This window comes from Neocloeon triangulifer, unplaced genomic scaffold (assembly GCF_031216515.1).
Source record: "Neocloeon triangulifer isolate White Clay Creek 2 clone unplaced genomic scaffold, ASM3121651v1 ptg000017l, whole genome shotgun sequence".
Lineage (NCBI taxonomy): Eukaryota > Metazoa > Arthropoda > Insecta > Ephemeroptera > Baetidae > Neocloeon > Neocloeon triangulifer.
Genome location: NW_026775559.1, coordinates 3,204,995 through 3,230,086, shown reverse-complemented (window position 1 = coordinate 3,230,086; position 25,092 = coordinate 3,204,995). Strand labels below are relative to the sequence as shown.

The window sequence follows — 25,092 nt, the reverse complement described above, 5'->3', positions numbered from 1 at the left end:
GCTGACAAAAAGGGCCATATCAAAAGAAAAAATGTGACGAAAAAATAATAGTAAATAAAAGCCCTATATCAACGGTTGTGAATGTTGACCTGATGAGATATCTTTTGAAAAATAATCCTTTTGCCTGCTGAAGTTTGTGAAAATAAAAAATCTTAAAAAATAAATATTAACATTAATATTTATGGAAATCTTGGAAAAGAGAGTATTATTTAATAAGAACTTGAAGTTTACTCTGTATTTTATAGGCAAAATGAAAACAATTATGTAATATTGTCTAGTTGCGTTCTGAAAATATTTAAATATCGTCAATAGGATGAATACTGAAGAGTTTACCTCCAATGATACTTATATAAGTTTCAGTATGTGTTTAATGGGCTTGAGACAAAAAATTATTAAAAAAGGTTGGGATTTCTTAAAAATTAACAAAGCAGTTTCAATTTCAGCTAAATAGTTTTACAACACTTTATTAATTAATTATCAATGATAAAATAGTTCCCCGTTGATTCAAAATGTTTATACAAGGTCGCATTCAAACATACATATACTTTTCACTTTTCACAAATGGAGTGAGATCTACCCTTCCTTGCCACTCAAACTGATTAATTGATATGCACTGCTTGATACATTCTCTGTGCTGCTGCTTCAGGCCACATCCAAACTTTGGCGGTGCTCGCACTTTCTCATTGTCATGTTTTATCGAACATTTTAATTACAAAAGTGCGTGGCAAAACAAATAGTCCAATATTTTATATACTATCTTTTATGTAGCCGCCAAAGGACAAGGAACAAAATATAAATGGAACAAAGAGAGAGCGCTCACAGTCAAAAATTCCTACTTAAAAATCTTCAATGATCACAGAAACATGGCTACCAAATTGCTTCGTGCTAACAAATAGTGAGCAACAACGACATGAATCAATAGCATAAAAAGACGCTAAGTCTTTCTCATTATTTATGGCGTTCTAACTTTTTTTTATACCTTTTATACAAATTTGTGCTTTTTTAAGGAAATCTATTGAAGCGCTTGTGGAAAAATTACGCTAAAATGCAACAACGACACTAAAAGTGCTTGATGGATGCAAAATGCAAACGTCTCTACTCAAGATCTCCGTGTCTGGTTGTTGAACTACTGTACATAATTGGTCCCTCAGTTCAAATAGCTGTTTTTATTCCTTAAAATTATTTAAACTAATGATATATAAATAACATCACTCTGTTTCAGAGTGAATCTGATCAGGCACGATTGAAACTCGCGAGTGATATTAATTTAAAATTAATTGTCAGCCATTGATTAATTTTTGTATTAATTAAATCACTGATTTTTTGCACAGTCTGGTTTCCTCGAGAAGGTTCCTATAATGATTCCATGGCCCCGCCTGTCAATTTGGCTGCATATAAATTTAAAACCTGAAACAGTAATTTACACAATTTTTAATTTTTAAATAATGATTGAAAAGATTAAAAACAAAAATTTTTTTAGACAAAAAGCCATTTCTGGATGAGATTTAAATTTTTATTTACCAATATTGAACAAAATTTAATTTAATTGTAAGAAAAAAATTCTGACCTGATAAATGAAGAGGTACTGCTCCTTGGTCTGTACCGCTCCTGCTCTGTCCCGACGGAGACGTTGGACTATTTTAGGCACGTCGACCACTCGGCTCTTCTCGAAATCCCTGATGCACAAGTCGGCGGCAATGATGGTGCCTGTTCTGCCTGTTCCGGGGCTGCAGTGCACCACATTGGGGCCGGTGTTGCCCTTCATGAAGGCGCGCGCCTCTATGATGTACGCTATGATGGCGTTGGCTTCCTCCGGCACACCTGTGCTCGGCCACCCAAAGTACCACAAATGTGTCACTTCTCTCCACAAGTTTGATTCCATGTTCTATAAAGAAGTCAGGTTATTCATTTTGTCCCAATATTGTTTTATACTTGATAATTTTATGTTCTTCTTTTATTAATATTACGTGTTTTAATAAGGAGAGAAAAATACTGAAATTATAAATTATAAAAAAAGAGGAAAAATTTATAAATACAGGACAAAAATTTGCCAACTTGTTTTTGTTGTTTGTTCTTTTTATGATGAGAAAACTGATTTCACTCACTTCAGCAAATCTCTGACTCTTATAATTATTTCTATATTTATTTTAAATGCATATTTGATAATCCAAAAACTTTTCAACGAACAATTAAAATGAAAAAAAAAAACTCTAAAACAAATAATTATATTTACCTTAAGCTGGAGTGTAGAGATGACATATTTGTCCCTCTCCTCCCTTTTCTTAAGTGTCACATGGAAGTCGCCGAACAGTCTGTGACAGTCCAGCACCTCCGAGGGCGGCAAGTAGTCTGCGCACTTTTCCTGCAACACGAGAATGAACTGTGAGGTCTTTGCTCCCGAACGCCGCAGTGAATGGTGGCCACAAAGCAACCCCAATACACCTTCATTATTCAAATTCACAATTAATGCAAATGAGAAGCCAACAAGATAAGAAACACGCCACCTCGCATGAGGTCAGTTATTTTGACCTCGGGTCAGACCAATTGTTTGTTATTCAAGTGAACACTTTTACTTCCACCCGACCCCATCAGATAAGAAGAAACAATTTTCTCACCACTCCATTCTCCTCCAAGTCAGTCAGCATGAGGATAACTTTGCTCTGCTGCTCCCAAATCATGCGCCAGAAATCGGAGACTGTCGACTCCATCGGCGCTTGGCAAGCTATGTAATATCTAGGGGCATTTTTCGGGCCCTAAATAAAATAAAATATGTTAATATTATTTAATTTTAATATGACCAGAGAAAAAATATGACATTGAATTTAATAAATGTGATAATATTCATTTAATTACATTTTCGTCTATATTTTTAACAATACATACCCTGACAAAGTTGGCATTTATGTACTCCGACAGGAGGTCGGAGCCTCTCTTGGTGAGAGGCACCCGAGTTTCAGGCAGGGGAATCACATTGGCGTATCTGTTTTTGGTCTCTGCTCCAGCCGGCAGTTCATCCAGTCTGGCGTGAATGACGGGCACCAGCGCGAATTCCTCGTGGATAGCCTTGGTGTCGTTCAGGCAGTTGGCCAGACCGGCGAAATTCATTTGGTGTGAAGGGCCCTCCTTTAAAATTTTTAAAATTCAGTTCTTGATAAAATTTATTTTGAGATGCAAAACTTACCCCGTCTTCAAAGTTGGGGTTTCCGTAAGACCTCTTCGAAGCTCTCAAGGCGCCTTTCCTACGCACACTGTTGTAGACAGAAACGCTGTCCAGGCTGTAAGCGTCCAGGGACACAGGTGTGCACCTTTGGCCATAGTTGAATCTGCCCTGCCGCTTCCTCATAATGAGCTAAATAGTGAATAATGTAAAAATTTTATGTTGAAGTTAAATTATGTTTACAGTTTTTTAAATTTTAAGCTTAAAAGATGCTTAAATTCCTTAAAAGGAATTCAATTAGAAATGAAAAATATGCATTAAATATAAAAGAAATAATTATAATATTATTTAGTAGTTTTATTATTTTATCAAATTGATCCCTCAGACTTACCATAAGAATAACAAGGAGCAAGAAACATCCAGCAGCAACACCAGTGATTGCAATTGCAGCAATCACTCCTCCATTCTCAGCCGTTGAAGGGGCCTGCTCGTTATTTGTAAATCTAATGTCAGCGCAGGTGATCTAAATTTAATAAAAGAAATTGATTTCATGGTTTTAAATTTTAATTAATACCATTTTTATACCTTTAAGGTGTTGTTGTCCATTTGTCCGAGCCAAATGGTCGGGAAGGCCTGGGTAAGGTTCATGTCATAATCTCCATGCTCATCCTGCAGATAAAGATGGACAGAAATTCCATCAGCCTCCTCCGGTGGTGGCTCGTGGCACTCTTCATCATTCAGAAGGACCACCCTGTCAGGCGAAACGTCCTTCTTGGTGCCTCTGGACAGCATATCAGCCAAACCCTTCTTGAAATCCTCTTGATTTCTGCACAGCTCTTCCCACGAGGTGGCCACCTTCAGCTGCAAGTAGGCCTTGACCTCCATTGGGATCTCAGTGGTCTCCTCGGCCGTTACTATTAAAACAATTACTTTGTAAATAGATAATAACAAAATCTATAAATTCAGTTTACACTGATTATATTTTTTAAATTATCTGCTCGATGTGAGAGTTAACAAAATAAATATAAACCACAAAAGGATCAAGCACGTGCACTCCATAAGTTTTAGTTTCTTCCCCTTCTTAATTTTTAATTAATAAAAAAAATTACTATTTAATTAAAAAAAAAATATAGCATTTTTATGATTATTTTCTACTTTTCTACGAAATTTGTTGCTAAATTACTAAAAATATGACTGCTTATTTACCATTGGTTTCATGAATTGGCGTTTTCTGACTGACACCGGGAGCTGCCGAAGAATTTGGCTCCTCCATTTCACAATCGTCTTCCTCGTCTGTCTTTGTAGGTTTGAGGGTGCTTTCGACCGAGTGGACGTTGTGGACAGTGGTGCTCTCAGAAATTATTTTGTATGTTGTCTCCTCAGCCTATGTTGAATTATTAGTTTGAAATTGCAATTTATCTTTAAGTGACAATCTACCTCTGGCAAAAACGTCGAGGTCGAGAGAGGCGTCATTTGATTTCCCTCAGACGTGGGAGGCTCATTAGTGGTGTAGACGCGCACAGTGGTGGTAGTGGTGCTGCTGCTGTGCGTGACAATCTTGTTCTCATTCTTAGGCGATTCAGTGACTTCCTCTTCCCCCTCCGTGGTTGTACAATCTTTAAATCAAATTATAATTAGCTACGAAGTATTTAAATTTACACTTTGGAAAAAGGCGCCTATTTTTGCTTTTGCATAAGTGAATAAATCATTCCTTGCCTGTTTTCAGACAAATGTTGTTTAAACCTCAAAATAAGGTACGATAACGTAAATGATTTTTTTATATTTAATTTGCATATTTTTTCTACTTTTTTTTCATCTCCCCCAAATAATTTTTACTGCGCTTAATTTCAATTTCTTAAATATAATCTTACCTAGCATGCTCTCTGAACCCATAGCCATAGAATCGTCAGAATTTTCCGTTGTAATTTCGACTGGAGCTTCTGTCGTGGTTGTTGTTGTAGTGCTTGTAGTCCTCCTTCTGTACCCTGAGGAAGGTTTTCTGTTCCGGATAATATTGGCTGGAATGCTTTTCGGCGTCACTGACGTCTCTTGTTCCTTTTCCGACAAATCGGCAGACATCTCGGTGGTTGACTTGGGCAGACCCTTCCTCTCAGCAAACGCCGAAACAGTGATGGACTGACCCGACATGGACTCCTCCATATCTTTGACCGGTTTTCCAGTGTCGTTGACTTTATTCAGGGCTTCATTCTCACTGCTGTTGGTCACGGCTTTGACCAGTTTTGACTCAGCGCTGGGAATCAATTCCACGTCTGTAACGTTGTGTTTGGCTCCAAGTGGAGGGATGATGGTGGACAGATTTTTGGCGCTGTGGAACTCCTTGTTGACTGTGATGTTGTTCAAAGTTGATGAAGTGGATGTGTCATTCAGCAGATTGATGCCATCGTTAGTGAGCACAGTGTGCACTGAGTCAGAGGTGATGGAAATGTCCTGGAAATGGGAAATAATGAAGGTTTTGATTTATGACTGGGGAAATTGTATTGGTTTTTTTGAACTAACAAATTTTAAAATGTACTTCAGGAAAATCTAAAAATCAGGTAGAATGGTCAATTTGACAGGTAAAAATGTCATGTTTCACATAAAAAAAAATGCAACCTCCAGTTTATTATTTTTAAAATAATTTTAACTAAATTTGATATATAATTTATTTTTAATTGTAAACTTTGCAAAATCTTATGACAGCTCAACTATTATAAAATGGATAATGCTGACATGCGCATATCGCAAGCTTTTTATAAATATTTAAAACACATAACGAAAGTTAAACACGGCAATTGAATGATTCCCAGTTAATTTTTTTTTGCGGAAAATTGGAAAAATAGGGTTTTAAAAAATAAACTCACCACTTCAGGTTCTTTCTCTGGTTCTTCATGATAATAGCCCCTCTCATTGCTAGTGTAGGCACCAGTGGAGTGCACAACCATGGTAACCGAAGTGGGCTGAATTGACGGGGGGACGGTTTTCTCATACTTGAAGTTGGACGAAGACACAAACCCGGTGGCATCACCATCGTCCAAGTAGAAAACCGACGACTTGACGATCTTGTTGGGATCTTGCGAGTGGTCGTAATGCACTTTGCTGACAAAACCAACTCCGACGGAAAACTGCCTTGGCAGTTCCGGAGTGTGGAAGGGCTGCGGATTGATGGGCGTCCAGTCGTTGTTGGCAGCGGCAAACTCTGGTTCCGAGAAAGAGCTGGTAGGCACAATTTTGGCAGAAGAAGAGGTGGGCGCGATCAACGAAGACGAAGGCTCGTCGAAAAAGTCATTATGGTTGAAACCCTTGTGCACTTCCTCGGAAAGCTGGCGCAACCGCTCTTCCACTGACGAGGGCATCAAGTCTATTGACGCTTTGATGCGCTCCGAATATTCATTTGCAATTTTCTCTGCAGTGTATCTAAAAGTATTGATTTGCATAAGTTATTTGAATTTTAAAATTTAATTTTCACTACAATGAACGCAAAATAAGAATCAATGTGTTTATTTCTCATTCACTTACATGTGAAAGAAAAATTTAATATAGCTATAATAGTGCTATTAAAAACTTTACTTACTTATTCATATCTATTTGGTTAGTCTTGGTTGCAGGAAATGCCAGTTTGGAAGTTCCCTCTGGTATGCAGTCCGTGCAAAGTGGTTTTTCTGAAGTGGTTTTTTCATCTTTGGCCTCGGCAGCCGCGACAACGCTGTTGTTCAGTGGCGCCGAGCTCTCGTTTACAGCCTTTGGGGCGATTGTAGAGGCTTCCTGTTGTTGGTTACCGCCAGCATAAACCACCCCTGCCAAGATCAGGCACACAAATCCACCTGCAACAGACATTATCATCGTTTAGATAATGTGATTATAAAATAAAATAAAAAATCAGAAAAATTTTGCAATCTAAAATAGTAAATTTGCTGAAAGGGAAAAAGAAATGTTTTGTTGCCGTTGCTGAAAAGGAAAAAATTTACAAATATAATTATATATTTTTTAGGGAACATTCTATTCAGTAGTCCTCCTGGCTTTTATATGGCTATCACGGGAAACTCCCCCATTATAAATGCATCTTTACTATTTAGATGTTGGCGAAAAATATATTTTGAAATTAATTTTTGCATCAGATAATATTGAATTTAACTGAAATAATTTTATCTTCCTGTCTTTAAATTATCAATACATTTAATTCCTAATTAATAGTGTTTCCTTAATTAGCCCTATAAATTAAAATTTTACTGCTAACATTAATGCACATAGAGAAAAGAGGACGTTGGAGGTAGGCAATTAAATTTTAAAAGTATGCATTTAAGGAAATGAAGCGATAATATAAGCCCACCGTTGCCCTCTGCATGACAGTTCTTATCTTTTTTTACGTGTGGGGGTCAACACCAAGCTTTGAAATATAACGTTGGCAATTTGCTGGAAACTTAAGAAAATGCATCGGATGGCACACAAGTTTGGTTTATTGGTTGTAGCAGTTGTGTTGGGGTGTTTCTTTACAACATCCTTGTTACCGAGGTAAAATTATGTCTATTTTGTTGTGTCCTTTTATTTGTATTTCTTTACAAGAAAAAACCTGCTGCCAGCTATCACCACTTCACATGGCAAATGCACACCTGGACGCCACCTGTATTTTTTAAAGAACCACAAATGTGGCAGCATGACTGTCCACAACATTCTCATAAGGGTTGGAATTAAGCTCGAGTTGAATTTCGTCCTATCTAAATATAGTAACTCATTTTGTACTTAAATTTTGTGTAAAATTAATCTTATAATATTCTCAAAGTCAATATGATCGGATACCCTCATTCGTTTCACAAAAAATTTGTTTGAAACGATCTGATCCCCAAAGGTGAGAGATTTGACATGCTTGTGCACCACAGCCGCTTCCACTCCAAGAACGTTAGAGAGGTCATGGCTCTGGACACCAAAATGATTGCAATTGTGCGTGACCCTGTGAAGCAATTCGAGTCCGCCTTCGATTATTTTCATTTCAATAGTATATGGCTTAACAACAAGACTGCTACGATAAAGGACTTCCTAAAGTTTGATTACGACTACATAATAAAGCATTTTAAGCCAATCCTGAGACCAGGTGGTAAGCCTTCCACAAATAACGTAAGTTTAATTATTAAAATAGTCGTATTAAATTAAAAACTTCATTATTCTTAAAAAGATTGCGTACAATTTTGGACTGGACTTGCAAGACACTGAAAATGAACTTAAAATCAAAGAGCTCATTGCGATGATTGATCGAGAATTTGAATTTGTCATGATAAACGAATTCATGGACGAATCTTTAATTATGCTGGCGGATCTAATGTGTTGGCCTTTAGAAGACATGGCGTACGTTTCACTGAATAGTCGCAGCAATCGCTCGTATGAACCCCTTACAGAGGATGAGAAGAACAAAATATTGAAAATTAACCACGCGGATGTTCAAATTTACAGGCATTTCAAGTTAGTCAGATCGATTTTTAGCACACAAAAAAGTTAATTTATTTGAATTCAGGGAGAGGTTTGAAGCAAGACTTGGAAGCTACGGGAGAGAGAAAATGAAAGCAGACTTAAAAAAGTTAATCCAGCTTAATAAGGAGTTGCTGGACAAGTGTATAAAACCATCTATAAATTATAGAACTTCTTCAATGGTAAAAACAGTTTCCTTGCGTGCAAACGCACCTAAAGAGTGCAATAACTTATTATTGAGTGGAGAAGACGCTAGTCAATATTTATCAAAAATACAGAGACGCCGAGTTATGGCAGCTGCTGGGGTTAACAATAAGTAGCAACTATCAGATTATACTTACAAGTGCTATGTATATTCATTAAAAAATAATACTGAAGTGGCGATTTTGTAAAAGTTAGATTTAATGAATACCTATCCTCATGAATATGTTAATGAAATGAACTTTTTCATTTTCCTGTAATGAGTCAAATTTAATTGTTTCATTGTTGAATAATATTTTTTATTTATATTACAGTGTAATACTGCCAATCTTTTTCATTTTTTTATTCTAATGCTTTATATATCCCCCCCCCTTTATTTTGGAGTATATAATCTATAATTGACGATAAAATTAATAACAACTCGCTTTTAATTAAATTAAAACATGTCTTTTTTTATTCAGCGCAATGTGGCGTGAGAAAATTTACCGAAATCGCAAGTGCATTTTTAATGTTCAACAACAACTCTTTATTTTTACTTTCGCACTCGCCCATTATTCCCACTGGTATAACGACAACGATGGGAAATTAAACTCTTTTAATTGCAGACACATTATGAAACACTGTCTGCGTGCTTCAGTTGGTCCCACGCATTTACCTGCATCCAAATTGAAATGTCTTTCTAGTTAAATAGGACACAAGTTTTAATTTCTCAGTAATTTGAAAGTAAAAATTGGCGTTTGTGTTGAAATTTCGTTACAAAATTTTTGAAAAATTTAGCTTGTAAAATAAAAACTGAATTTGTGCCACCATATCCGTCCGTGCTGATTTCAAGTACAAAACTGTACATTTAATGGCTCACCAATTTAAGAAAAATGCAAATTGGAGTAATTGAGTGGTCGGTAAATTTCAGCCTTATTTAAATACTTGATGATTTTAGCCGGTTTCAAAAATTGCAACTTTATTGCATGCGTCAATTGGGTTGGGTTGCTTTGAAAACGTTCGACAGGAAGCAATACAACAAACAGGTTTTGAAAGAGGAGCATTTTGCCTGCAAGCGTTTCCTGCTCAATCTCCGCCACCGTGAAAAAGAAGCTTCAGGAAAAGAGGCGATTTGTATTTTTTTCAGCAGCTCGTTTCCAAGAATATGTTAATTCTTGATAATTCATAAAAAAAAATTTAGAGTCAATTTAATTTTTTTTTTAACAAATTTAAGAATTTGCGTGTCGCTTGTTTTAAGTATTAAAATGTAAAATGAACCTATTGAATGATAAGGATAGAAATTCAAATTAATTGGGATTGGATATTGTGGATTTTTTATTCAGAAACAATTGAATTTTTCATTATCTTTCTACGTTGCGCACAAATGCGTCAAAGATCACAGTCCGTGAGTAGGAGGTCAACGTACGTACGTAATTTAAATATGTATATCCATCGCGTGACGTCAAATTCATCAGATTAGAACGACGCCACCGTATGGTCATAAGGCTGCCGTGTTGGACGAGGGGAACGAAAATCACCGTCAGACGCACCCACGTGCGTCTCTCTTTGCGTTTTAGCATTCACGCGAGGTTCACCTTTCTACTGTCGATTGTGAGTCATTGTCAAAATTTGGCAGCCTTGCCGCCGATTCGGTTCGCTGCAATAACACTCGCTGCCTAAATCGCAATTAATTGGATTAACCAAGCTGACACGGACTTTCTAGAATTTTTTAGGAAAATGACGAAATTTAGGCCCTTTCAATGCTCCGATCCATTCATTTTGCAAAAAAAAAAAATAGCCTTTTGACACAGACTTGTGACAAAAATAGTCTCCCAATACAAAGATACAAGCACTTGTAAATAAATTGGTTTTCAATGCATCCTAATAATTTTATTAAATAATGGAATAAAATGGAAAAACAAAAAATTAAATGCTTTTTTATTTTGGTAATTCCATTTTTAATTAATTATCATTGAGAGTTATTTCTATTTTGTTTTAATTAATATCTCATAATTATTATTGTATGTCTCAATTGTTGAGTGTAAAGCTCTGTTTATTTGTTACACGTTTTATCTTGAATATCAAGTCGCAACATTTTCGCCAAAGCTAACAATTATCAGCAACGTTTGTGAAAATTGGTCACGCCTCGTCTGCCTTCTTGTTTCAGAAATCACGACGCGTCCGTTTTTGGGCTTGAATTTTCCCCATGTCCAAAATATTATATTTTCCCACGCTAAGTCGAAAATCGATCGCAATGCTCGGCTTACGTTCCGCTTTGATGAGCATATTATGATCATGTGTCTTTCCACCTGCTAGTTTTTTTCTGGTTACTGGCACCAAATTGGCGATCACCGAGTGCAAATCACCGGAAAGATTCTCGGAATTCGCTGATTGGAAAGCGGCTGGTTTAATATTCTGTAGAAAAGTGCCGATTTGGAGAATATGCGGATGATTAGAGCAGATATGGTGGAAAAGAAAACCTTGATCCTGCGCCAGTTTTACGGCTTCTTGTCTGGTTGAGGCTCATAATTTATTTATATACTCTATACCAAGAAACGTGTGTGGAAGCATTGACTCATTGTCAGTCTATTATCAAGACCACTGAAAAGTGGAGTAAAAAATGAAAAAAAAAAAAATAATAACACAAGTACATTATCGACTAATTCCTTAAAGTCTTACAATTAACAGTCCAATTTATCATCATAGAAACGGATTAAATGAAACTTTATAAATTATTCCGATGTTCTGCGGTGTTCTAAATAATTGGGGGAAAACTGCTGGACCATGGAGCTGAAAATTTTTAGTAGAATAAATGAATTTATGCGAAAAGAAAAAATTATCACCTGTTAAATATTGAGGTTTAATTTTTTTTTTTTAATTTTATGCAACCTGCTTTGCAATCCAGACCATCAAATTGCATAATTCAACATTTGGCTGTTTACTTTTGCATGCCAATCGAACACAAAGATGCTCCAGTTTCTCGCATCGTGCACAAATTGGTGTTAACGGTCTTACAAAATTTGCGCGTTTTCTCTAAACTCTTCGCTAATTCTCTGATTATCCCACGCGTGCCAACCGCACAATAGAGCGTGCAGTTATTTAACGCTTTGGCGTGTCCTGTGGTGCAGACGGAGTCGCGGACCGAAGTGAAAGCTGCATGCTTATAGACAGTGCTGGAGGTGAAATAATGGCATTGTTGCTTGCGAACAAAACGTGCTAGATGCTAAAATAGCGTGACAGAATCTCGACAGGCGCCACTCGCGGATAATCGACAACTTGAGCAACAAATAAATAATCTCAAATTATTTGTCCAAAAAAACAACGTCATTGCAGAACTAATTCTTTAAGGAAACGAATTTTATCAGAAGGATTGTTTGTGTTGACAAAAGGGGTGAACTTTCACGTTTTCGAAGGCTAAAGAATTAGTTACAATTTTTTTACAATAAAACAAGGAAATCCATGGATTGTTTATTCTCGCACTTTCTTTGGCAGGGCATTTAATTTTGCAACTCAAACAGATCAGCAGGAAAGCAAAAATTTTAAACAATTTACTTAAGAATGTTGAAGATATTTTTTTATAATAAAATTAAAAAATTCTGAAAAATTTACTAGTTTCAAAATGAAGATCCAACTAAATTTTTTTTATTTATTCAAATGATTCTCATTTCAGTTTATAATATAGAATGTAAATTAAAAACTTAAACTGTCATTAAAATATCTACCAAGATCTTCCCTCAATAAGTGATTTTAAATTTGCGTCTGTTTTCACGTCCTTTGTTATAAAATTTTAAGATGGAACTCTCAAAAATTTGATGAGCCGCGCTGCCTTAATAAAGTCAACCTCTGGTCTTTTCTGGACGAAACCTCAAAGGTGAATCAAACACTATCAAATTCCTTAGTTTCCTTTGTGGAATATGAGAACCAATTTTGCGGTCAATCCGCGCGCCTCACCTGTGAGCAGGGGCAACAACGCCGGTGTCTTGATCATTTTGCTTCTCAGATGTGGTTGCTGGCGATGTCGACGATGATGCAGGTGCTGTGCAATAGGACCCTCAGCATTCCGCGCCCTCACGGCGACCAGACTCTTTCTGCAACACAACAACGCACGTCGTGAGCTCACGTCTGAAGCTGACGTTTTTTTCCATCGTGGGAAAATGAAATCATGGAACATTTTACAAGAATTCGACTAAAATGTAAATTTCCCTTTTTAAAAACAACCGTTATATTTTTATTAAGTTACAAAAAAGAAAAAAAAAATTGGAAAAATTAGCTTTAATTGCTATACTTGTTTTCCTTTTATACCATACTAGCAATTTTGTGCAATAAAACCAAATAAATGGCTAGTATTCTTCTTATTGAAAATACATTAATTTATTCTTTACAATTCTTTATTTAAATTTGGCAATATTTATATTGATTTAATAATATTTATTTAAACAAAGTTAATGCCTTAGATAAAAACATAATAAAATTACAAAATGTGACTCACTAGCCATGCAAATACTCTGTGACTTAAGAGGCATCAAGAAACAAAATTAAATTCACTTTTTATTTGTTATTGAATATTGAAATTTTTTTTTGCTAATTAAGTTATAAGAATGTTGTTGATGCAAACAATATACATATAATGGCCATTTGTTTTTGAACATATATTTTAGAACGCCTTGTTTTTGCATTTCACAACAACTCATCGCCAGACGAAAATATGCCATCTATTCTGATTTATTGCTGAGAGTGCATTGCAAAGTGTAAACGAATAAGCGTACAGAAAGAAAGCATCAGCACATTTCTAAATTTTTCAATTTCATGCTCGGCGATGAAAATAATTTCAAAATTCATTATTCAGACCCACCGTTGTGCAACGACCTTTCCGCGGCGCGAACAAGAAAGACTCTTTCTTTTATCAACGAGCAAACAAACAGCAATTAAATTATCAAACTGCTTTGAATAGACAGCAAATTACACATCAAGAGAATTCATTTTAATTTTACTCTTGGGAGGAGATCGAAAGGAATAAATATTCAACTTTGAAGCCACGTATGGACGAAGTTTGATTAAAATTCGATGCGGGCCCCCAGGAAGTGGCTGTCAGTGGGATCTGAAAATTTAATGTATTCGTCGCCCGCGAACAAGCCAAGGATACAAAAGCGGAGGTCTTTGCTAATTTTGATTTTATTTTCGCGCCGCTTCCTTATCAGCAATGTCAATTTCACGAACACTTTCAACGAGTTGCCATTTTTGTCGTGCAAGACAACAACTCATTCGGGAGTGACGTGTTACTAAAATTTGCCAAAACTTGTCAACTGATTTCATGATAAAATGTCCTGTTTTCGCCGTCGCATAAATAGATTAACTACTGACGCAAAAACAGTAAAGTTTTGAATTTCCAGAACATTTTAGAAAAAAGTCATATTTTATTGTAAATAAAAAAATTGAAAAATAAAATTATTTTTACTACCAAATTGGTCCATAAAAACCAGATAAAAACCAATTAAACAAAAATGAATCTCATGCAATTTAAGGGGAATGACTTCAAAGATATTTAGGAAAATCTCTCAATTTCACTGATTGGATGAATTTTTAGTTTCTTTCTGCCAAAGGTGATGAGAACTCCAAACTAGATTGAGGGGACGGTTGAAGAGGAAAATCCGTTATGTAATTTTGAGACGAGTCCGGTCGTTAATTTGCCCTTGAATTCAGTACGCAAAACCTGTTATTGCCACCTACCAGCCGCAGGGCTTCTCTGTCGGTATTCAAAAATCGTGACTCTCAAAAAATCTCTAACTCATCTCTCAATTTTTTTTTGTAATTTCACCGCAAAAGTTATAAACCCGACCTTGGGAGCGGCTGCAATGGTAAATTCGCGACTCACAATCGTCGGCAGTCCTTCGATCACACAGGGGCGCAATAAATAAATTAGATAAGAGAGTGATAAGTTGGCGAGCAATGTGTGGTCCGCAGTCTCCTTGGATACAATGCACACACACTATTCGAATGTGTCATTCCAGGTGACCCTGGAAGTGTAGCATTAACAACGCGTGGGCGTATTTCAGAGCAAGAAAACAATCCGTGACCTTTCACTGACCTCCTAATGAATTTTTCGAGGGATTGGACTCAATGGGTTCACTGGTTTTTCGCGCAGGCGGCTGTTGCGTAATTTGTTTTGAACTTTTAGGTTCAATTTCTGACGTGCCTTTCACTTTATATCTTGTTAACGGAGAGCATTTAAGGCCAGAAATGCATCTTGCTCAATGCAATGAATTGAACTTTGACGTTCTTAACTACATGCATCAAATGCAATGAGGGAATCGATTGTGGCTTTCAAAAGCTTCCTTGTCCTTCTAAATATAATTATTGATTTGGCATTGGAATGAAAGTGAACTATGTATAAAGTTATTTTTCAAAAAAAATATGTAAATTAAAGATTTTTATTTTAAAAACGATTATTTTCATCCTTATTGGTTGTGATTTCGTTGGATTTTAGCATAACTACGCTAATTTAAATTTAAATGTATTCACAATAAGCGGATTCCAAAAATTACCTACAAAGAAATTGTAAATCCTCCTTCAAATTTCATTCTGCATTTGGTCTATTCATATCACATTTTGGACCCCAATACGAATAATTAATTTGATTATTTTTATTTCATAAAGTTTGATACTTTCATAATTTTAACCTTTTTAGCTGTGACCAATGATTCCATTTGAATTGATGCAGGAAAATAAAATGACCAGAATCAAAATAACTCTGGTTACATATTATAAAAATTAAATTTTGTCTGTGCAAATTAAAATGAGAATAAGTGAAATGAGTTCAGACTCAATTTGCTTCGCGCTATTTTCTCCTCCGACGTAAAAGGAGCAATTTACTTTAAAAAGCACAGGTCTTCAATTTCCAATCCTTATAATTTTGCTGCGGACATGCAACTCCCATTAAAAACCCTACTAATGCGTACAATAAAATTTCCTTAGAGTTTTGAGAATTGCATGCGCGGCTAATTGAAAAGCGGCTTCCTTTCATTTCGCAGCACGCGTTCCAAACCATCAGAGATTTATATTTTCACCTGTTTTGCGCCTAGTTGCGGTTTTGCAGCCGACTTTCGTGTGCCAAGCAACAAGAAACGCGTTAAAAGTGCCGAGTGCTCGATAGAAAGGAAGTAGAACGTGATTCAAAATTACGACATTACAACAACTTAATTCTGAAAAATCTATCACCAATAAACCATCAATTCAAATGTATGCGTTGAAACTATTATTATTATTATTAACTGAATTTTTTTATTCTCGTTTGTAATGCCTTACCGTGTGACCGAATTGGGAAACTTGTCTGGAAGGACCTTGGGTCTCTTTCATTTTTGTCAGTCTCTGCTGGGACAAAACAAATTGACGCATGCATAATTTCGTTTCTTGAGAATTGCTCGGCCCTTTTTTGTGTTGTATAATAATGACGCAAACAAAGTAAGTCTGTCAGGAATTTTCCTCAAGTGACACGCAACTGTAGGATAAAAAATTCAACAGGTAAAAATTTCTCAGGTAAAAGGATTTTCTACAAATTGCAATAAATGAAAACTTTTGTAATAAAATGATTATATTGTATGCAAATAGCCTAACTAGCAAAATTATTTTATTTTTGATCATTTCCTCATAACTGTACAAATATCTGCAATATTCCTCTGTCCTTGCATAGAAACTAGTAGAAAAAAAAGAGAACCACGCCCGCAATTCTCTCAGTGAATTAACGCCCATGACTTTTTTTAAAATAACGAGAACTCTTTTCCTTGGTCTTAAACACAAACAGAAAGAGAACATATAACCAGTAATGACTTTCTTTTAATGTTTCCTATCTTAAAACAATGTATATTTAAACCAATGTTATAATTAAATAATAAAATATTGATTTTAACTTCCAGAAGATGTCTTTTGCCAATAATCAAATTGAATACATGACTTGCTAGTTAATATAAAGGAGTGATCATCAAAAATTATTTATAATGTAGATCAATACAAGTCAACATTTTTACATTAGTTTCTCAGTGGCCTATGCTCGGCTGGGTGTATTTTTTGTAACAAAGATGCAAATTAGGAGTAATAGAGGAGCAGAGAGTCTAATTCTAATGTTAAGACCATTGTTTGGAGTCTGTAATTATTTTGGAATGTTCACTTTTGAGCTGTCCAATGGCGATTTGCAATTGAAAAATGTGACAAGACACAAAATCCTTTTTTGTATCTATGGTATTGTTATCGGGTATGTTAACTTCCCAATGGTCGCATTCGCCGATCTAAGTCAAGGTGGAGGATCGCGTTTGGTTCTTCTTTCTGCTTTAGTCGCGCAGAGCTGTACCATCTACGTCTGGCTTTGGTTACTTTGGTTCAAACTCCCAGTGTTTAAGAAAATCCTTGGTAATTTTTTTAACATTGTACAACAGCTTGACGTCAATACCAAACTTATGGTTTCAAAAACTCATCTCTTAATTTTTGTATTACTGGTTGAACCACTCACCTATCCACTTTACAATGTCGCTTTAAGGGAACGTGGATATTTTATGTCTATTGTGCACAGTGGCGAATTTACTGCTTATTTTTCCTTTGTTTTACACATTGTGTCAGCGATGGCCAGAAAGCTAACAGTTTCATTGACAATCTTGCAATTTTCCTTGTATTGCCTGCTGGCAAGTCAAATTTGGGAAAAACTCAACCTCATGTTGAGAAATGCGGAAAGTGAAAAAAGATTGATGGAAATAATATTTTGTTTTCAAAAACTGCACGAAACTTTGGAACTCCTGAACGATCTCTTTGGAATTCAGCTCCTATTGATTTTGGTTGGAAGTAACGCATTTCTCCATAATGATGTCTTCAATATCACCTCGGTGGCGATCATTGATTATTTAGTTCAAGGGACCCCATAATTCCATTATGTTCGATGGCTCATTTTTTTGGCAGAATCTTCAAAAATATTAGTCTGTTTCTGGGCACCTCAAAGATTATACAACCAGGCAAGAATAAATTTTAATTTGATTCGTAGAGTAAAAAAAAAAATTATAGAAAAATTGGAGTGGAAAAATTATGGGGCAGCTCTTGAATACAGAGATTGATTTGGAGCTCAAAGAATCGGTTTGTATTTTACAAATAAAATATAATTAATTTTCAAATTTATGCATATTAATAGGTCAGATATGCTGCAGGGCTGCTTTTCAAGATGGAGTTCAAGTTCTCAGCATCTGGGATATTTGACTTAAATCGAGAATTTTTATTTTTGGTTAAATTAAAAATTTTAAGATGAATATAAGAAAAAGACTTTATATATGTTTTTACAGGCCCTCGCATCTGGAACTGTTAACATCAGCATACTTGCACAGTCATTTATCAACAACTTCAATGAAACAGTAACAATGCGAGCAACAAAAACATAGGTCATTGTTGTAGAATAAAAGTTTTGGAAGAAATTGAATTTGTAGCTAATTTTTTTGTCAATAATTCTTGTGCAAATGGACTGTCTTAAAAAGAATTTCTGTAACAAAATGTTTTGCAAATCTTTCATTTTCTTACGGCTACATATAATTTTGTCTTATGGACAGATCTGCAAAAGAGATTTCTATTGTACTCTCCTTCCGTATAGAGATCAAAGAGGCGTTGCAACAATTTGTGAACAATATTCGCAACGTGACTTGACATAAAACCGCCCGAGAAAGCAGCAAAAGCACCAACGCCCGTCATCTTGAACTGCAGTACAAACAATCAGACGACTCATCAAGTAAAAAAACAATTGCTTTCATAGGAGGAAAGCCTTTTCTTACTATTTGCCTGTGCGAATGAATAATATCACGATTTTCGAAACTTTCCACGGCAGACCGGCAAAGCGTGTCATCCTTTTTAGAGAGAGAGAGAACACAATATATAATGCGCAGAGCAAACACAAACAAAGCGGGCGCCGACTTTTGCTCCATCGTGATTAGCGAATCCTGCAGTTATGCGTGTATAATTTCCACCAACTGGCGCGCTCCAGATTTGAATAAAATTAAGGAGAAACTACTCCGTTTGAATTGATCTTTTGTTCACATGTGTAATTTGCGTTAGAATGAAAGGCCAATTTTATTCATGAAAATCATTGAAGCATGATTTCAGAATGTGTTTCACAAGTTTCTTCAAACTCCAGCAGCTCAATTTTTATATTTGCAAGTTACGTGCAAAAATCAATATCCTTAATTGAGAAAATCACTGGCACGCTTGAATAATTGCGGTCATTGAAGATCTGGATCATCCACCAATTAGGAAATATTTCCGATAATTGTTGCTTTGATTGGCTCATTTGCGGCTCGTCTCTTCAATTCAACTCAATTTTCTCTGGCCAATGCCGACTGTGAAACAATTTAATTGATTTAATTCCTCTCCGATTTCTACTTCGCGAGGCAATATTTTATTTTTATTTGAAATGCATCTCTCTATGATTATATGATTACTTATTCACTTATTCCACAATTATTTGTGTCCCTATAGTTGGTTCATTAGTGATGCGAATTGGTGTCACGCAGGAGAAAAGCTATTTCGCTTCTTGAAGTTGGCCAGAGGTTTGTATATTTGGTAAGAGATGAAAATCTAGCTCAATTGCATCCTGCTGAATAATGGACGTGTCTTGGCATTTGTCCTGACTTGCACCTCAGTTGCAATTAAGTGGTGATTGGGCCAAGAAGCTAAACCGTTCTGGTCACATTGCTTTTGTTGACCAACAATCGATTATTGATATCCTTTCAACCGGTAAAACAATTTAAATTAACTTAACTTTAAAAGTTTTATTATAAAAAAGAAATGAAAATTTAAAAAAAAGAATTTTAAAAATGGATCCAAAAATTAATATCATATTTGCGATTTTACTTACTAGTTCCTCATTTTCCATTTTATATTTTATAAATTAATATCCAAAATTTATTGAACATTTTCCAGCCAGAATTTACCCAGCAAACTTCTAGAGCGTCCATTTCTCTCGACAAATTTATTTGACCAATTGTATTAAAAAACACTTTTACACTTAAATGAATTGATATTGCGTCATGTGAACAAAGAGACACCTATATAGCATCATGTACGTTCACAATGTCACTGTTTAATTAATGACCTGGAAACGCAGTTAGCAATTTGTTTGGAATGCCTGAGCAGTGCATTTAAATGTGTGTATAATTTTCACCACGCCTCTTTTCTTTTCCTCACAAGCTAGTTGTGAGGCGCCAGTTCAGGGCTAATTGCATAATCGCCAGAGATTAGGAGCTCTCAAGATGAAAAGCAACAAAGGTTTCAATCTAGACTTGTGGAGCATGACACCGATGTCCTCCATCGCCTTTTAAGGAAGCGTTCCAGCGCGCACTTGCAAACGGTGGAAAGTGTTGATTTTTGTACGCGACAATAGAAAAGAAATAAAGAAAAATGATTTAAAATCGTCGCAATCCGCCAAGCGTGATTGAAATGAGCTCAAGCGTGCCAACCGTGATTATCCTTGTTTGTAAACTCAATAATAAAAATAAATTAATTAAGCCTTCTGCGTTATTCGTAATTTATGAACGTTTTTTACTCTGACCATTTTAATTTATAATCAAGTCCAAAGGTTGAGCCTTTACTTTTTTAACGAAATAATTTCACTTTTATGCTGATTATGTCTCTCACGAAATGGGCTGTGGGAGTTTTTTTTTTCACTTTTATGTAAGGAGCCTTGGGTGAATTTCGCGCTGGGAATTATGTTGCGAGTATTAAAAGCAATACTCATGCAGAAGACGCACTTTGCAACCGAGCTAATTCCTTTTATCATCATGCAGTAGCGTTAATGCCGTGAGTGTTGCGTAAGCCGCTCGCACTTATCCATGCTTAAAACGCCACGATTACCCAATTGTTTGGAAGCGTGAATTCCAAACACATCCCTTTGAGCTCGTGACAATAACAAAGTAACAGCCATATCTACAGACGAAAGAAGATTTGGTTCATCATGACTGTGCCCAAGGCGGCCCAAGGGTTTTAAAACTCATTAACTAACACAATACTTATTCAATTATGGATCAGCTTTTGTAGGCTTAAGAAAAGACCTTGCGTGAATTTAACTTAAAAAGATTAAGGTTTACATTGTGATAAGACAAAAAAGATCAATATCATTTAAAAAATAATGAAAATCTGCAAATGAAACAAAACAATATTTTTCCAAATAATTAATTAGTAAATTTTTTAAGACGGGAAAATATGGTTTTATTGAAATTTTTACGTATTGAAATAACAGGATGATATACTGAAATATTATTATTTAATTAAGGTCTTAATTTTTTTAATGCCTCAACAATTATCTATTTTTATATCATTATATAAAAAAAAACTCTACATCTTCATAAAAAATCTGAACATTTAATTTCTGCATTTTTTTATTTCCTATTTTTTCTAGGAAAATGAGATTTCAAAAAATATTTTTCTTATCAGTTAGTAGAATAAAAGAAAATATGTTTGTTCACGGTCTATTACTCAGGGCCACCATTAATCACAGCACGCGCTTAGAGATCATCTTTATTTCTACACGTTTATTTTGCTATCCAGGAGAGTGCGACACGAATTTTGCTCATGCAGATCGAGGAGAACGGTATTGCCCGCGCCGTTCGTGACATAAGCGTCGAGTCACGAGACCTAAAAATTTTGTGACCGTGCAGTCGAATACAATGCCGTTTTTTATATATATTTTTTCCCAAACAACGCCCACGCCCTGATGCAACTTATTTGACACAGAACAGAGAGCAGCTCGACAGACAGCTCCGTGTAATGCGAATCATGGCTGTGGTACTATGCGCCGATGTGTACTCACAGTCGGCGTTTCCCGTTATTCAGATCATTTCAGCAGCAGAGCGCGAAATCAGCAGCGTATTACATCTTTCAGCCGGTGGGGAAATCGTGTTTGCGTATACATATGGGCGTTTTATGGCTTCTGTAGCGACGGAAAATTGCAATCAGTGCAATAAAATTAGATCTATGAATCACGTTTATAAAGGAGTCCTACGGAGTCCTAGATTTCAAATGCACTTGTCTTGTATCTATGCAAGATGACACTGATTTTCAAAATATATTTTCGAACACTATGAAACCTGAATAGAGCCTAACAATTGATTTAGATACGAGTTTAATTTTAATTATTAAATTAATAAATAATTTAGTCACTGCTATATAGTACAAGCTTTGTACATACCGTCATGCTTACTTTATAATTTTTAAATAATTATTTTTACTTATAATGCCGTACCAAATTAAATTATATTTTATTGTTCTTTTTTATAATTGTAACACACAAAAAAAATTTAAATAAAAATTAAAAAAAAATTATTATACATAAAAATTCAACCATTATTTTTTATTAGTATAAATAATTATAAATGAAATATATATATATTTTAAAAACGTATTGTACACATTATAAATATTTATTACTTCATCGTAGGTTGAGCAAAGTAATTTTAATTTATTTTATTATTTTAAGGCAACAATTTGCATTAATTAATAGTTAAAGATAGTTAATACATGTTTAGGAAAACTTTGCACTCTTTAATCTATATAATTATTCAAGCATCTAACTATATATTTGACGGTCATTTTTTTACAAAATCTTGGCAGTGAATCTAATTTTTTTTTTGTAGAAATTAAAAATTACCAATCTTTTTAACTTTAAAATGTCTCCATTGGAATCTTTTAAAAGCCCTTACTTTACTAGGAAATTAAAAATATGACAAATTTTAATCACGTCCGCCTTTCGTATCTGTGTGTCGATTTCACCAGGAATCGACGTTATATTATTTGTGTGGATGAGCCGTGATTTGAGTTGGTAATAGCAGGCCTGCAGGTAGATGAGAGTGACGTCACCGCGACCAAAACAGCAGGATGTGCACTTTAAATGCGAGTGTGGAATTCACCTGTGTGATCGAGCGCCTCACTCGATCCTCCCACATTAAAAATCAAAACTTGATTCGGGTGAAATTTATCTAAACAGGGGAGGATTTCGCGAGATAAATATAAAAGTGAGACTGGCCGTCGAAAGACGGAAATGTTATTGAGCGAGAGATGAATAAGAGTCAAGCTGACCTCGACCTAAACTCGAAAACCACCCAGCCGATTCAAGCTCCAAGGGAAAGCCCCGAAGTGACTAATATGAAATAATGTTCTTCAACAGAGGTTCAAATTCGAATTATCAGATGCGATTTTCTCACCGTGATTTCCAGAGGCCAGCATCAAATCGACGTTTTATGGTCCAGAGAGGCGGAACGAATGGCGAAATCCGGTCGCCTGTTGCGCACGAGAGTTGAAATCACCAGAATCACTTTAAACTGCACCGTTTTCAAATCCGAAAAACACGGACACCTCAGATCACACCGACGGCTGAAGTTGCAGATTCGAATTTCAAGCTGAAAACACCCGGGAGAGTTGAAAATGGATGTGGCCTCGCAGTTTGTTTTGGATATATTTTCACTCGCTCGGCGCCGCGCACAGAATAAAATCCATGGGCTGCAACACCAGAAAGGCATTCACCGTGATGCCTGCCTTGAATGCTGCGCACGCGCTCAGGTGTTCTCCGGCGCGCTGCTCTTCTACCTGCCGAGAGGAAAAAACGCGCACCCACTCTCTCTTGGATGGTGTGATTCAGCTTTACCCCTGATTTTTCCATTGTCCGCCCCCAGTACAGCCGTGAGTCACACTACAGAGGAGTAAACAGCGGGTACATGTGCTAGGGGCGCCTATTCTTATCGTTCATTGTCAGCTGCAGGTGCATTTTAATTATAGCCCCATCTTGCCATCTCCAGGAGAATTTTACTTCTATAAAAAAACAACAGACACTAACAAAAAACATCAATTTGCTTAGCTCGGACGAATTTTTAATTCTTAAATAATTTTTAAAACAAAGTGGTCTATTTACATAAACAATTAATGGAATTAATCGGAATTAATGTGTAATACAATTTTTTAAGTATAAGATATGTTATTAGGTATTAATGTAAGACTTTTTCATCATTAAATTTATATTTTAATTTAATGCCGCATCGTTAATATGGGCTCAGCAATTGCTTTTGTGACTGAAATTTGCAACTAAAAATGGTGGTTTGTTTTGTAAGAAAATGATATCCTTATTATCCACAAAATAATATTTAAAACTGTGAAGTTATTTAATATTTTTTACATTTTGATAATTGTATTTTTTTTTTTTTTTTTTTTTTTGCTGATCAGTGCAATAAAATTAATCGTAGTGGATTATAATTATAATCCTATTCATTTTTTAAGTTAGAAATAAATCCCTACTTCAGAAATTTATACCAAGGAGGTTATAATACAAATTGAATATAATTTCAGCATAGCATAATATCTAACGGAAAAGACAAAACACATTATGACTCATTATGAGGAACAAGGAACTAACAAAACTTTTGGAGACACGATATCCTGCAGAGACAATTTGTATATTTAATCTCCTCTAAAAAGCAATTCTTTGTACTAAAATTTATTAGTCACAGGTGACTGTGAGAATTTTCCTCACTGCATAGCAAATTAAGTTTTATTCCAGAAAAAAGCAACATTTAGTTGTTACTGATTGCCAATGAAGTAAGCATAGAGAATTAAATCACTGCTCGCTCTAATTGGTCGTTCATAGTTGTTCTGGTAAATATAAAAGAATCAGACTTAAATATTTCCGCCTGTACTGGGGAAAGTTTGCCGCTGGACATGAATAAAGCATCTCGGCGTTCTTCACGTATTTTGACATCTCGTCGGGACTATGGACTATGAGATAATAAAAATTCACTGAAGGACTCTTATTTTTTTAAAAGCTCCGCTGCGCTTTTTAATGAAATTTCTTTACAACAGACTTTTACTCTCTTTTTTACAGGAAGTGTATATATATCGAGGTGCTTTTTTGAATGTTTCCGTGCATTGGGCATAGCATTAAATTACACAATATAGTCAACTTTTGAATAATATGACATTATTATGCTGGGCACCAAGGTTTTGCGTTGACAGCATAGAGGCTCTTTTCTTCAAAACAGGGAGAAAAGATGCGGGTCGCTTCAGCGTGTCATTTATTTTTTCCTCTTTAATGGCGTGTAATTCATGAGTCGTTTCAAGGACAGGGGAAATAATTAAAGCAATTTTCGCGGCTCCTGCTCTCTTGGCTTCTCTTTCAAGCCGTTGAAAAGAACAAAGAAAATAGCACACAATGAACTTTCCACTTGTGTGGTGTGCGCGATTGAAGCAATTCAGTGAATGCGCCTAACGCTTGAGAGGCCCCGCATGCATTTAGTCATTGA

General features: G+C 35.6%; 1 protein-coding gene across 1 annotated transcript; it reads right to left on the bottom strand.

The window, feature by feature from the left end:
• Positions 1-437: 437 nt before the first annotated feature.
• On the bottom strand, positions 438-23,307 carry LOC132203415 (uncharacterized). The gene is made up of 15 exons (XM_059631194.1): positions 23,008-23,307; positions 12,746-12,882; positions 6,729-6,978; positions 6,019-6,571; positions 5,029-5,605; positions 4,595-4,773; positions 4,364-4,541; positions 3,743-4,071; positions 3,549-3,680; positions 3,182-3,349; positions 2,884-3,123; positions 2,616-2,753; positions 2,234-2,362; positions 1,568-1,885; positions 438-1,407 (listed from the first exon to the last, which is right to left on the bottom strand). The coding sequence occupies exons 2-15, from the start codon at positions 12,780-12,782 to the stop codon at positions 1,354-1,356; spliced, it is 3,282 nt and encodes a 1,093-aa protein (XP_059487177.1). The 5' UTR covers positions 12,783-12,882; positions 23,008-23,307; the 3' UTR covers positions 438-1,353.
• Between the last annotated feature and the right edge of the window lie 1,785 nt (positions 23,308-25,092).